General features: G+C 28.2%; 1 protein-coding gene across 7 annotated transcripts in view; it reads left to right on the top strand.

Annotated features, from left to right (window-relative positions):
- LOC112597131 (serine/threonine-protein kinase MARK2-like) overlaps positions 1-12783 on the top strand; it is an 83807-nt gene extending 71024 nt beyond the window's left edge. For 3 of the 7 annotated variants that reach the window (XM_025343069.1, XM_025343065.1, XM_025343066.1), the window contains 17 exons: positions 2064-2282; positions 2355-2408; positions 2486-2534; positions 2629-2765; positions 2829-2885; positions 2958-3093; positions 3152-3372; positions 3430-3529; positions 3652-3779; positions 3854-4151; positions 4274-4408; positions 4518-4626; positions 4852-4971; positions 5989-6198; positions 8626-8664; positions 10712-10820; positions 11975-12193. In XM_025343069.1, coding sequence (XP_025198854.1) covers positions 2064-2282; positions 2355-2408; positions 2486-2534; positions 2629-2765; positions 2829-2885; positions 2958-3093; positions 3152-3372; positions 3430-3529; positions 3652-3779; positions 3854-4151; positions 4274-4408; positions 4518-4626; positions 4852-4971; positions 5989-6198; positions 8626-8664; positions 10712-10820; positions 11975-12193 — 2340 coding nt within the window. Of the gene's footprint in view, positions 1-2063; positions 2283-2354; positions 2409-2485; positions 2535-2628; positions 2766-2828; positions 2886-2957; positions 3094-3151; positions 3373-3429; positions 3530-3651; positions 3780-3853; positions 4152-4273; positions 4409-4517; positions 4627-4851; positions 4972-5988; positions 6199-6985; positions 7371-8625; positions 8665-10711; positions 10821-11974 lie in introns of those variants that run through there. The other 4 variants (XM_025343061.1, XM_025343064.1, XM_025343063.1 and 1 more) reach the window with 4 other exon arrangements.
- Positions 12784-15762: the final 2979 nt, after the last annotated feature.

The following is a 15762-nucleotide window of genomic DNA, read 5'->3' as shown; positions in this document are numbered from 1 at the left end:
CTAGAAATTCGTTATTCATCATCGATATTTCTCTATATATAACAAAATCTCAAGTTAACGTTTATGTCTAGTAGGTATGTCATTTATATTTGAATAGAAAAAAGATAAATGCTCCTTTGTTGACATTGTGTTTCTTTACCCATATTATTACCTATTATAATCATGTCCTAGCATAATATGTGTTCGCTGTATTGAATTGCATTATTTCAAATGCGTGTCTCTATTTTACAAATGCTGTACAAGCTTATTTTAAAATATTGTTTAAAAATATTTGACGTATGGTTTTTATGAAAAAATATAAATAAAATGTGCGACTTTAAGGATTGTCTTGTTTATTTACTATAAAATCATGCATTAATTATATATTATTTATTATAATATTTTATTATTATTTTTTTTTAAATAACCGTTTATCAAAATAACCGAGTACAACTGGTAAAACAGAGTCACCAGATGGCTGGGTGATACATTTCATTCGGTGGCGTAGCGATAAAAAAACAATAGTATACCAATTTAACTTCTCCGCTAACAACGATTTCTCTGCTCTTCCGGCCGATCGTTGCGTAAATAAAAATGATATGAATGTATTATTAACGGAATTCGTACAATAGTTATTTGTCGCATCATCATAGGTACATGAAACGAAAACGTGACAAGTTCAGAGCCGTATTTATACGACCTCTACTTGCGACGATGTCGAATTACTGTTTTTTTTTTTAACTGTTGCGGATGTTGTGCCCCCTATGGTGACATTCGGTAACGGTGGTGTGACGAGTTATTCCGTTACTATCGCGTGCAAATCATATCATTAAATTTTGCGTTCGAATGAATAATTAGATACAAAGAGACTTAAGATGAGTTTTGGAGGACCTCCTCCTATTTTGCATTATTTTACACTAATGACTTACAATAACATATTTGACTATCTTTTAATACCACTACACCTTGATTTTTTTCATTCCAAAAGGTATTTTACCTTTCCGAAACATATTGCAAAAATGTAAAAATAAAAACAATATTGCAATAAGTTAGGTAATAATATATTTTTTAAATTTTAAGCGGTTTTCCATTGGAGTCATTGTGTCATGTTTTCCACATTTTTTGTTATACTATAATATTATATAGTATTCACGGACCAAAATATTGTTATAAAATCGTCCGACAAAGGTCAAATCATATTTAAGTTTATTTCAAGACTAAACGTGCGAAATGTCTAATCATCTTTGTATAACTAATACCTAAATATATTATACCTACGTCACTTCACAATTACGCAATACGATAAACATAACCAAATATAGTTAGGTTGAGTAGCAATAGTCCAATGTTTTGTTTTTTTTTTCTGTCATACAGTTCAGCAGCCGTGGCGTGTCGAAACCGATTTCCTAATACCGGCCACAACTCACAAGAACTGTCGACTATGGTTGAGATCAGTTTTCCTCCGTATCGAATTTTCGCGTATGTGACGCAATTTAATACGTTTGCAACCGACACGTGTGCGTGTCCGGACAAGCGTATTTTTGTAATTCTTTTGAGTGTTCGGTGGGTCGTGTTTACCTACGAAGTGCTGAGTTTTATAGCTGGTTAGGTTGTGTTCTACCGCAACGCTTTCACTTTTCTTTTCTCTCCGATCGTACACGACTGCGGAAAATTATATTTATACGATAACTACGTCAAAACGGGGAAAATCGCGTTCGAAAATGGGCCGACGTTCTGGTGGTGGAATGTGAAACAAAAAAAAAAAAAACCCTGAATAAAATGAGTATCACACGCGCAATTGTTCGAAAAATATATTCCTTATATCGTATATAATATTGTGTAATACTATATTAGGTTTTTATCATATTATATATTATATTTACTACAGATATAAATAATTGGTACATCAGCTATTGTACATCTGTGTCCTCGCAACTTCACTTTTTTGTTATTTTTAAAATTACCCATCATATGCATTGTGTTGTATACGTCGATATTTCAATTTTTTTATTCTATTTATTATTTATGAAACGTGTATATATTAATGGTGTGTTAACAAATTTTCTCTGCTTTGTTTTTTACAGGGCAGTGATGCGGCCACAAATAGCAGTTCTACGGGAGGAGGAGGAGTTGGAGGTGGTGGTGGAGGCAGTGGTGCCTCCACTGTGACAAGTACACGCGGATCGTCTCGCAGCCGTTCGTCTGAAGAGCCGCACATTGGCAAGTACAAATTGCTCAAAACCATCGGCAAAGGCAATTTTGCCAAAGTCAAACTAGCCAAACATGTACCTACCGGGAAAGAGGTAAATTTCATTTTAATAAATATTTAATATCGTTTAACCAGCCAACTAGAAATCTTAATGGTCTTTTTGTAGGTCGCGATTAAAATCATTGATAAAACTCAATTATTACCCGGAAGTTTACAAAAAGTACGTCCTCATTTTATTTATCTAAATAATTAAACGATTGGATCATAGTTATTATTATTGTATTTTTATTTTTACAGCTTTTTAGAGAAGTTAGAATTATGAAAATGTTGGACCATCCGAATATAGGTGAGTAATGCCAACTGAAAATATTGCCAATTCTGTTAACCATTAATTATTTTCGAGTCATTTACATTTAATAATGTTTATTGTTATTTTTCAGTTAAATTATTACAAGTTATAGAAACTGAAAAAACATTATATTTAGTTATGGAATACGCTAGTGGAGGTGAAGTATTTGACTATTTGGTATTACATGGGCGCATGAGAGAAAAAGAAGCAAGAGCCAAATTTAGACAAGTACGTATTATACTATTACTGTTTGAATAAAAAAAGTGTGTTAAAAATACTCCGTGTTTTTAGATTGTTTCAGCAGTCCAATACTGCCATCAAAAAAGAATCATACACAGAGATTTAAAGGTAACTAAATCATGAATTATAATAATTACTGTTTGTATACCTTCAATAATTACATTTTCATTTTTGTTTTAGGCTGAAAACTTATTACTGGATAGTGAAATGAACATAAAAATAGCAGATTTTGGATTTAGTAACGAGTTTACACCTGGTGGTAAACTTTATACGTTTTGTGGTAGTCCTCCATATGCCGCACCTGAACTATTCCAAGGTAAGATAATTTATATATTTTTTTATAAAAATAGTCATTTAAAAACTATTTTTTACAGGAAAGCGTTATGATGGACCAGAAGTTGACGTTTGGTCATTAGGAGTTATTCTATATACTTTGGTTAGCGGTTCTCTGCCTTTTGATGGTTCTACTCTAAGAGAGCTAAGGGAAAGAGTATTGCGTGGCAAATATAGAATACCATTTTACATGTCAACAGATTGTGAAAATTTATTGAAAAAATTCCTTGTTTTAAATCCTCTTAAAAGAGCATCATTAGAGGTAAGATATACTTAGTTGTACAAAAATCATAATTATAATATATTGTTTATATTATAGGTAATTATGAAAGATAAATGGATGAACTTGGGTTGCGAAGATGATGAACTAAAACCTTATGTAGAACCAGAACCAGATTTCAAAGAACCGAAACGAATAGGTATATCTAACTAATGCCTCACTATTAGTTATTTAACTATGAACATGTTTAATGTGTCTTTACTTACTTCAAATATAGTTAACATTTATATTTATAGTATTTTTTTATTTGTTTTATTCTAGTCTGTCGAGTTACAGAAACATTAGTTGGAATGGGTTATAGTCGTGCAGAAATAGAAGAGAGTTTATCTCAAGCTAAATATGATGACATATTTGCTACTTATCTTTTACTAGGAAGAAAATCTAATGATGTAAATATTTGTATTATAATACTTCAATAACGAAATTTGATTTTATTAATCATTATTATTTCTATTCTTTATAGCCTGAAAGTGATGGTTCTCGATCTGGTAGTTCATTATCTTTAAGAGGAATTACTGGACCAAATCCTGGTGTAAATAACGCCAACAATGTAGCAGCCGTGAACAATACTAATCAATCACCATCACATCGAGGTGTACATAGGTCAATATCTGCTACCAATTCCAAACCTAGTAGAAGGGCTTCATCTGGTGGTGAGACTTCTGCTTTGACCACAAATCATCCAAATTCTAGCAATGTTCCTGCTACCAATAATACGTCAAACAATCAACAAACAACCCATAATTCTACAAATAAAACAAGTTAGTGATATTACATTTTTAAATTTATGAATTCACAATTCAACAATATTATTGCAATGTTTCATAAAAACAAATGTATGTTGTCCTTAATTATTATTGTTTCTGATAAATTAATGTTTTAGGTACCACCAATTCAACCAATCACAACCACAATGTGGCCATTCCAAGTACTAATTTCAAGCGTCAAAATACTATTGACGCTGCTAGCATCAAAGAAAATACAGCTCGATTAAATTCTAGACCTGAAAATATGATAGGCATGTTTGCTTGTATTTTTTTTATTTATTATTGATTAGATTTTTATTACTCTTCTCAATAAAATCTAGCAAGCCACTCGTGTTATAATTGTAATTTGTTTATTTTTAGGACCCAAACAACGGTCAATGGCTCCAGGAGGGTCAGTGGGTAGAAGGAGTACAATCAGTTATGACGCTAAAGCAGCAGTATCAACTCCTCCCGTAATGGATCCAGCAAGGTATACCTTTAACAGAAATCACACTTAAAATGAATACTATTATAATAATGAAATGTTATGTTAAATAACTTTTTATTAATGTTATCTTGTTTTTCCTTAACACTGATTAATCTTCTATTATAATAATATAAACATTTGTTCATTCATTTTATTCTATTCATTATTATTGGTGGTAAGATGATAATTTTGAATTAATGTTTGCAATGCATTGGTAATCGGGTTTAGTGCGTTGGCTGTACCTAATTCTGGTTCTGGATGTGGAGATACACGATCCAAAGGTCACGTCAAATCTGCCTCTGTGTCTAGTGCCACAGAACACGCCACAGAACCTCCTGCCCACCCGAGGTATTCCTCCCGTTCATAATTTTATAACTGTGGCTAGATTGTTATATCGTCTTTTAGATCGTATCAAATGCATGTTGTGTATTGTACGCATTTTAAACATTTGAAAACTTTTGAGCATATTGTTCCTCAAAAATACTCTGTGGATAGAGTTAATCTTTTCAAAATTCATTTAGTAAAATAAAATAAATTTTCTGCTCTGCTTCCTATTACTTTGGGATAGTTATACATTGTGCAAAATATATATTCCATGGAAATATTACTACTGTCTATTACAAAAGACTTGAATATTTGTGCATGTATTTATGTTGATCATAAATTATACCATATAATTGGATTGCTAACTCTCATAAATATTTTTTTTTCATTTTAACTAACCGTGTGTATATACAAATGGTCATTTAAATTAATACTCATTGCTATGTTAATAATTTTCACTTGTTTAATACTAATATATTAAACATTAAAATAAAGCTTTTAAAACCATTAACGATTTAGTTAGGTTTGCATGATTTTGTATTATTGTTTTGCTACTAATAAATTTCAAATAGTGAAAAAAAAAAAATTGACAATTTCACTCTGAAGATTATTTGTCATTTTGTAGCTTCTTATAAGTTGATGTCTTATGAATGAAACTATTGCATAAAAATTATATGATAAATGATATTATTATTAAAAAACTGGTAAATGTTTTAATGAAGTAATACGATATTAATCATAGGAATATTGTCCTGTTGGTAAATTAAATACATTTAGTACAAACAGACAATGCATATATATTTTCATGTATAAAATACGTTCAACAATATAAAGTTGCTATATTTTTTTATTTAATGACTAATATTATTGTAATTATCAATGTCTTTCAATAATAATCAGTTTTTTAATTTTACTGTCATGTCAAAATTTTTTGTGATTATAGCTTTTTCGCTCACACTTATGTGAGTGTTTATGTATGCGTATATATATATTTAATAACATGAGTTTAAAATAATTTTAATATACTTATTGGTAATATAGGGGTGTTACTGTATCACCTGCGTCACCAGCAGTCAATAGCCGACAGCCATTCCCGAGGAATGTGCCTAGTCGTCAGACCTTCCATTCAGGTCAAAACAGACATAGAGGTTATACTGGCGTTGGACCTACTAACAACACTGGAAGTCCACATGATCCATCTGTGCAAAGGCCATCATTCTTTTCAAAAATATCATCCAAGTTTGTTAAACGGTAAGTGTGTAATTATTTTCTTTTTTTTTTGAAAATTCATTATTCCTCAAAATATAATTTATATTTTATAAAATCCTGAAAATTCTTGATCTTATGATTAAACATATTCCATAAATTTCTAAATAAAGAAAATATAGGTCCCTGAAGTTTACACTCTAATTTAGTTTTTTTTTTTTAAGTGATTAACTTATTCAATTTAATTTTTGTAAGGCCTATATAACAAGTGAGGCGGTTAAAATTAATTTAACCTATTTAAATTACTGTTTTAAACTCTATTTCTAATGCTTGCATTATGATTTAAAAACTCTTAAATGTTAACCTTAAAAATATTCTATATATTTTTAATCCAGTTTAACATCCATCCACTTCTCCACTTTATTTTAAATTAAAACTAATGAAAAAATCCACTGATTATATATTACTAACATTGATTGCATTTTACTCGCAGAGGCCTTACTTGTGAAAGCTTGTCTTAATTATTATTATAATATTTTTTTTTTAAGTTTTATTTAGCATATTTAGGACAATTTTGTGTGCCATATATCATTCAATAATTAAATAATTTTAATGATTTGCATATTTACATGTATTATTAGCGAACCTTGCATAATTGTCTCAATAAAAGGCAGTGCTCAAAACAATTTTTAAAAATTTTAACACATAATAATCTATTGGCTAGCTTTCACACAGATACGGTCCCTGCACAGATGATTATTATATAATTTTTTATGTTTCTGTCATTTTTTCCATCTTGTGATCGATGCTTTTTTTGTGTATATGTGTGCAGGACCACTCCCCATTAATATGAAACAAAAATACCAAATAAAAAAATCATACATCCATATCCATTCATATATCACACGCATGCTACCACTAAATTATGAAGAAGACAAGCAAAAATGGGGCAGGCGGGCACTTAACTATTTTGAGACAATTATGCTGGGATGCCGCTACTCGCCGTTGACATGCTTAGATCTAAAACTTTTAAAGTTATATATTTGTGTATAAATCTACATATATATATATGTGTGTGTATGTGCGTGTGTGTATGTGTATATTTCCATATGGATACATATTTATATTGTTCCAAATGACTAATCAACAGTTACATTTTTGTCCAGTTAAATCAATAATAACCTACTCTCTCATTTAAACCTCATAATTTATGTTGATTGCATTTTGTAATATTAATTTTATTTTAATTTTAATTTAACTGCATAAGACATAACTTATTGTGTTTTATTATATTATGATTACTAGATAGTATATGTATTACTTATTTCTACAGACTCTAAATTGAAATTAACTACTTATATACATATATACTATATCTATAAATAAATATACTAATATGTATATATATAATTCCAATAATAATTTTTTTTTCTATGTATTTTCTAGTCCCCGTACAACTGTTGCATAATTATGTATTTTATTATTTTAATCGTTTTCTGGCCTATATTTTATTACTGTATACTAAAATGATACATATATTATTATTATTATTATTATTATTACTATCATTATTATTATTATTATTATTAGTCATAATTATTCCTTAGTGTACAAACATTATTTTTAAGCCAATGTTATTGTCTTTGGATTTGTAATAAATTGTTTGATATGTGGCATACATTTGTTTTTTTAAGTTAACACACCAAAGTGTTTTGTACTGAATATGTTATACCCAAAATTTATTATGTATATAATCATAAAATCATAACAATTGTGTAAACCTACACATTTTTTTTTACCTCTATAAATTGGCATGGCTGTTGCACGATGCATAGAACTACTATTATAACATGAATTACCAAAAAAAAAAAAATTACATTTATCTGTTGTGTATATAATATGCATAAAAATATACATGATTTATATGTTTATGATACCTAAAATCTTAAACCTTATACTAATAGATGAGCCTTCCCTATATTACATACATTTTAACTGGTAAAGCACACAACACAATTTTTCAGTTGATATTGATACCAATTGTGTGTGTCTAACTGAGTATACATAATTTTATAAAAATATCGATGTGCAATAAATATATTGTATCATCTAATGAGCATGTACCTTGTAATTTTGTAACATTCAAATAGCTCACTAGCTGCTCCACCTTAACTACTATAATATGCCATCTATAAGTATAAAGTTTGTAGATAGTAAGTAGTGACATATATTGTGTTATATCTGTCATAGCAAAAATACATAGCAACAATCCTTTAGGTGGATTGTTCATCTGCTTAATTTGTGTATTCCATACACTTACATATCATCAGGTATAATGAATTAAACTGGCTTTTCACATTTTTTTTTTTTTTTTATTATTTATTTTTTATTATTTTTTTTTATATTTTTGTTTTGTTTATTATTTTTTTTAGTTTTGTTTATTTTATTTTTTTTGTTTATATTTTATTTCAGGCCAATGGATCAAAATCTGCCCAAAAATAATATTGTTAGGTATGTAAAATCAAAACAAATTCTGCCTGATATAGGCTAGTCCAAACGATTACTAACCTACTGTTTATATTATACTAACTAAAAAAACAGCAAATAATAATTGTAATTTTATTTAATTATTCAGAACTTTTGATTAACCCTTTAATATAAGAATGAGCTTAGGTTACTTGACATATGAAAAGTGCATAATTTAATAAAATTGGTAAGACCTCGGTTTATCTAAAATAAAAATAAAAATATTTAGGTTTCTAAAATTTGTTTGATTTATTTTTATTTTATCTTTATTAGATTGAAATATTTTTTACATAATTTATTTTTTTAACTTTATTTATTATTATTTAAATATTAATTATTAATTATACCGGTGTCTTTATGTCTGATAAGTCGTGATATATATATTTTATTCAAGAAATGGATTCATTTAGACAATTCAATGTATCCACTTCTTGCAAAAATCAATATGTCAATAATAATATCCTGTAAACATTCATTTTTTAACTTTGACAGTTAAACTGTATAAATACATAATAACTAAACAAACCATCAATGTTGAAATTATTCACTCATGGTTGTTTTTTTTTTATTGTTTTTGTATTTGTATTTGTATTTGTATTTTTTTTTTTTAGAAAAATCTTATGTGTCGTGCAATAACTAAAATCTCAATATCTTATTATTTTATTTTTACGCCTTTTATTTTGATAGTTGTAGAATTACTTTTAAATTTAGTTGTTAGATTTTATTAAAATTAAAATATCAAATAATATGTCCTTAAAACTATTTGTAAAAAAAAATTGTTATACTCATGAATGTCCTCAAAATTCCCCATAAAATTCATTAATTATGGATTACAATGAGTTATTTTTAATTATTACCTATATATTTTTATTTAAAACTGAAAACTTATTTGTTATTAACATTAAAAAAATATAAAATAATTATGATTATTAATAATGGATAATATGTCACTATTATATTATACTTCATCTACAGTCTACTTTATAAGTTTTAATAGTTTTAATTATATATCTACATATTATAATTGATACTAGATACAAACTTAAATAAAACTAAAATATTAGAATTATACTCGAATAACTTTATTTGATTATATTTCCTTGATTAATGCATCACATCAGATAATCATAGAAAGGTTATAGGTTTATAACACATCTTTGGATACTTAATTTATCTCCAACAGATTTACAATGTCAAAAAAAATCGATGGTATTATCATTTCTCATTATTAAAAGGCATATTATATTCATTTTTTAGAACTATAATTAGTTCAAAAGTTGAAAGTAATGTTAAATTAGGTAAATATAAATTTGGAAGGATGTGCATTCAGGCTCAAATGTCTAAATGTGCTATTAACTAATCTATATATTATAAATCATTGTAATGCAAGCTTTGGCATTCCATTCAATTTTCAATAAATTAAACAAAAATAAATATTTAACTAGGTAAAAAAGCTTACTGAAACCAAACAATTAATGATTGCCTTTAGACAGACAGATGTTTGTTTATCATCATTAACGGTGAAAATAGCATAAGAAATCTTTAAATAATGTATGAATTATACTTAATACATAAAACAAATTTGTAGTTTTACAAAATTGAAAACCTAGAAAACAACTAATATGCGCTAAAAAAAAAAACTGTTATGATCTTGTATAATGTTTTTAAAATACTAAATTATTCATGTTTAAAAGTATTATAGTTTTTAATAAAAATTGTTAATGAGTTAAAGATACTATTGAAAAATATGCATGGTATATATTATACAATTTACATATAATTGCAAAATTGGAAAACAACGAATAACCTTTACTTTTTTTATTCATTATTGTTGTAATAAGTATAATGTGTGTAGAAATATCTAACGGGTGAATATAATATCAATGGCGATGTTGGTCATTGAGCCGTCAGTATATTGTTTTTCAATTAATCCATTTAAATATAATTATTATTGTATTCATTACCTACGTATTTTATACACACCGTATTCCTATTTCATTGAATAATCTAAATTTGAAATTTTTAAAAACAGTAATACAGTGAATGACGATCAAATGAAACCCAGATCGTTGAGATTTACATGGAGTATGAAAACGACGTCTACAAGAGATCCAAACGAGATTATGGCTGAAATAAGAGAGGTGAGTTGTCTTCCCAAAAAATACGGCGATGGTAGATCTTGTGAAAATAATATAGATTCCCATAATTTATGTACAAACTATTATTATTATTATTATTTTATTTTATTTTTTCGTTATCAATTACAATATTTTATTACTAATTATGATATAAGAGTATAAATCCTGTCGCTTACGGATTGTCGTCGATTGTTAACATTAAAACGCGTTAAAAATAATGGGCCTAGGCATATTACCAGTCTTTGAGTTTCCCCCAAAATTGATTTTTAAATAAATCAAAATATTAATTTACGTACACCTTCCTACTCCAATTTTATGTATAGGCCCTGTTTAGAATGTAATACCTAGCTAATGTCCCCCGTTGCTACCCACTAATACGAACTGTAGAGCAAACAAATAATTATTGTGTCGTTAACGGAATTACTCCGTTGGGGAATAATCGGCTCCGAGGTCTATAAAAACGTATTTTAACGTCTTGCTACATAACATTTCGTACCAGCTAATTCGATTCCCGTACAATCTGATAAGGCATTCGTCGCCGCGGGTGTTCATCGCTATAGTAATAAAAACTATTGTTCCGATAAGACCTGTCATCAATAACAACGGTGATATCATAAGTAAACGGTGCACGGGAAATCCAACAGTGTAATAGTGCAATTATATATAGCCATGAATATGTTTATTATCACTTACCTCCTTACGGGCAATTACGATATAATTAACAACGTTATCGCTCATCGTCGGGTTCACTATTATTGCGCCGTCTGCCGTTAGTCGTGTTCAAAGATTGTGTGTTCGTCTCGACTGAAAGTTTGGCGGCAAGTCGAGGTTAGTGAACGACAACCGTGTGTGATTTCGATGACCGATTCGAACACGATATACAAGACGCGCGGCATGACAGAAGAAGACGTATCCGTAAACCCGACTTGACTCGACTTCCCCGCCACAGGTCGGGGGACCGTGGAATCCGTTGTTTTTAATTCTCCAAACAAAAATATCTAACCTTGCACAAACGCCGTTTTATTTCTCTTCCATCGCCGCCACGTCCCAAAAAACTCCGACAACTCCTCGAATGCGCAGTGACGCCCGTTCATCTCCGACGATTAACCGTTTTGTTTTTTTTTTTTGTCTTTCCCGTACTCTCCCGTACTACACAGGTGCTGGACGCCAACAATTGCGATTACGAGCAGCGCGAGCGCTTCCTGTTGCTGTGCGTTCACGGCGACCCGAACACCGACTCGCTGGTCCAGTGGGAGATCGAGGTGTGCAAGCTGCCAAGGCTATCGCTGAACGGCGTCCGGTTTAAACGCATTTCGGGCACGTCCATCGGGTTCAAGAACATTGCGTCAAAAATAGCCAACGATCTAAAGCTCTGACTACACACCGAAAACCTGCCGTCCGTCGACGAATAGGTTTTTTGGTTTCTCCGTACGAAAAAAAATTAATTATTACACACATCCACACATCGACCCGCAACACCCGCGCATGCGTGCGCACAGGCACACGCGGACCGGACGAGAACGAGAGCAGTGCCGCGTACACCATCGAATAACGATAATAACAATGATATGATTTTGTATTATTACTACTATTAGTTTTATTATTATTATTATTATTATTATTATTATGCCTCAAATATTTTATAATACATTATTATAATATTTTTGTTTACAACCGACAACGAACGCGCGTCGACTGCTACGACCAGCCATGACCCGGTATAGTCGCATCATACAAATACGTACACATTAATATACTCACCAATCTCTATTCCCTTATAAATATTTAAAAAGCAAAACCTTTTTCAAATATTTTCAGACAAAACGGCGGTTGAATGTCTCTCGCTCACCGCCAACCGTTGTTCGAGACAGACACAGCGTGTGTGTTCCGGTAAATCGATTTTATAATAAAAAAAAAAAAAAAAAAATGTTTTTTCAATGATTTTGTTTTCGTTATATGATTTTTACTTATTTTTAATTTTGATTTGATTTAATTTTTTAAACTTAATGTCATTTTGATTCAATTTTTATTTTCGATAATCTAAATATGCCTTTGATTTTTACTATATGAATTAATTTAATTAAATAAATATTGTTAGAAATGACAGCTCCAATCATCCCCACCCTCCACACATACTGTTACTTTAATGTAAATGACCAAAGTCTTATGATTTTTACCGATTTTTAAATTATTCTCTACTTTTACTTTAAACGTCTATCGTTCAAAATAAATATTTCCATGTGTACTTACTTCCAATAGATAATTGAATTATACAAATCATATTAATTACTAACTGTATTTTTGTCGGTTAGCAAACATTTGCTTTACTAAACTATCAAACATTTTGCTTTTCGGGGGTGTCTTGGGTGTTTTGAATTTATATTCGTCCGCATGCCCATTAGTTTTAATACTATTTATTTATTTATTATTATTTTTTTTTTCATGTATAAATTTAAGATTTATTATTATTATTATTAAATAATGCTCGTGAATGAAATTTGAGTTAATGCGATGTAGAATTTTATTTAAGTACGTGGGAATTAAAGGGGGGTTATAATTTGCATACCACTTTTACAATATTATAATCATATAATTGTCGACATCAGAAATAATATTGTAATCGGTAGCTCGAATACCACTGATAACGATTACAGGCTTAACCAATAAATATTATTACTATTTTTATAATCATATTAATATGTATGTATATTTGTTCTAAAATGCCCTCTATTATATGTGATATATCAATATTTGTGGCAATCCCCCTTCCTCTGACTGATGATCTACCATTATAAGCAGAAGTGTTAAAATATTTACAATGATAATATTATATTAATACATTGTAGATCATCGTATCTTATGAGAATTGACTCTCGCGTGTAATATATTATATATGTATATGTTAAATATAAATTTTATAACAAAGAGATATCGTATCAACGAAGATCTTTTTTATTAATGCATTTCTTAATAATACTCATATTGTAATTGGTCTCGCTAATTAAAAAATTGTAATTACTAATCACTACAATTAGTTCTGATATAGAATCAGCAAAGCGCTTTGTGTAATATTTTCTAAAAATTGTATGTATTATTGGCGCACCTATCTTATAAAACTTGGCGTTTCTAACGTTTTCCGTGCAAGCATAAATGTTGAGTAGATAATTTATTAAACAAAAAAAATATTTATAAGAAGTTTAATAAATTGTCTCATATATGTGTATTAACTAAATGTTTTGATACAAATCGTGTTTTAAGAAATCAATAGCTCTGTATGTAATTTGTATTTTTGCTATTGTGTCAAGTCTAACGAAATCAGTTTCGGCATTTGTTCGTTTTCATATTCCATGCATACAAATTACTATTGCATTTTACATAATTATTATTTTCTAAATTATGTATACATAATACTTATATATATATTATTATTATTATTATTATTATTGTTATTATGTAAAATAAATAATTTAATTATTCAGAGTAAATTTTTATAATGTCATAATTATTGTTTACTACAGGAAACATAATATTACTGTTTTATTAAGTAATGGCATTAAGCAATTTGGTGTTGAATAGCACAAACCTGGTAATCTGATACCTATTTAAATTGAAAATTTGTACTATTTCCTGCTTGTATAAAAAATATGATTTTCATGAGATATATAACAAAAAATTATGTGATATGTGAAATACTATTAAATTAAAAACTAAACATTTTTTTTTTAACAATATTAATTAGTAACAATTTTTAGTACAATAACAATAAAAGGTTATCAGACTTCACCAGTGACATTGCTTTAGCATTACACAAAAATAAAAAATGAATTATATATGTCGATAGATTAATATTAAATAAGTATATATATATATATATATAAATGTGTATTTTTTTTTTACTGTAGTCATGTAGACAATATTTGTTAATATCCTGAAAAGGTTATATCCACGCTGTGCAGTATGAATTTGTAAATTTTTTCTTTAAGTTGCGTTTGTTAAAAGCAATTATATAAGTTTATTATTTTATGATATAATTATATTTCTTTAGGTAAATTTCACATGAATCAAATTTTTCATTTTTAAGATTTTTAACAAACGTGACCTTAAAAATAGTGTAATCATAGTGTATGTTATAGTCCTTTTTTTTTATCGTTTAGATATTGTAACACCATTAAGTATAATGTAAGCATTTTTACAATAGGTATATTGTTTACAATTCTGTACATTTATATATATATATACATATAATATATTATGTATGTGTATGTAAAGACATATAATATATATATATATATATGTATTTAAAATAATTTAAACTATAATTACATAACCTGTATAATATAAAAATGTAGTTTAATGTAGGTAAACAAAATACCTAAAAATGTAAAATGGCTCGAATATCATAAAGCATTAGTCATGATGTAACACCATGCATAGTATGTATAATAAAGAACAATTTTTTAAAAATTATTATTATTATCAGTTCTGTAGGACTAAAATTTGTTTCAGTTTATAGTTATAATTATTTATTTTAAAAATAACAAGTACCTATTGCTTTGCGCCAAGAGTGCTAATAATACTGTCATATTTATTGTATTTATATATGCAAAAAAAAAAAATAATATTGAATATGTTAAATGAAATGCTTATACAAATTTTAGTAACCGTTTTAATTCTTGATTATGTAAAAAAAAAAATCATCAATCAATTGTTGTACATTTATTGTTTTCCCCTAATAAAGATGTATAAAAATAAATAAAATATATAATAAAAAATTAATTAGTTTGTAATTGTACAAAAAAAATAGTCTTCTAGATTCTATAGTTAGGTGCATTTACTCTATCAAAAGTATTATATCGTGGTTTAAAATATTACATCCATAAAAGTTTATTGGCAAATCATTTTTAAATAATATCTTTTAAAAACTGGTAGATACTATTAAAAAAGT

This window comes from Melanaphis sacchari, unplaced genomic scaffold (assembly GCF_002803265.2).
Source record: "Melanaphis sacchari strain LSU unplaced genomic scaffold, SCAv2.0 Contig37_pilon_pilon, whole genome shotgun sequence".
Lineage (NCBI taxonomy): Eukaryota > Metazoa > Arthropoda > Insecta > Hemiptera > Aphididae > Melanaphis > Melanaphis sacchari.
This window is presented reverse-complemented; position numbering and strand designations above follow the sequence as displayed.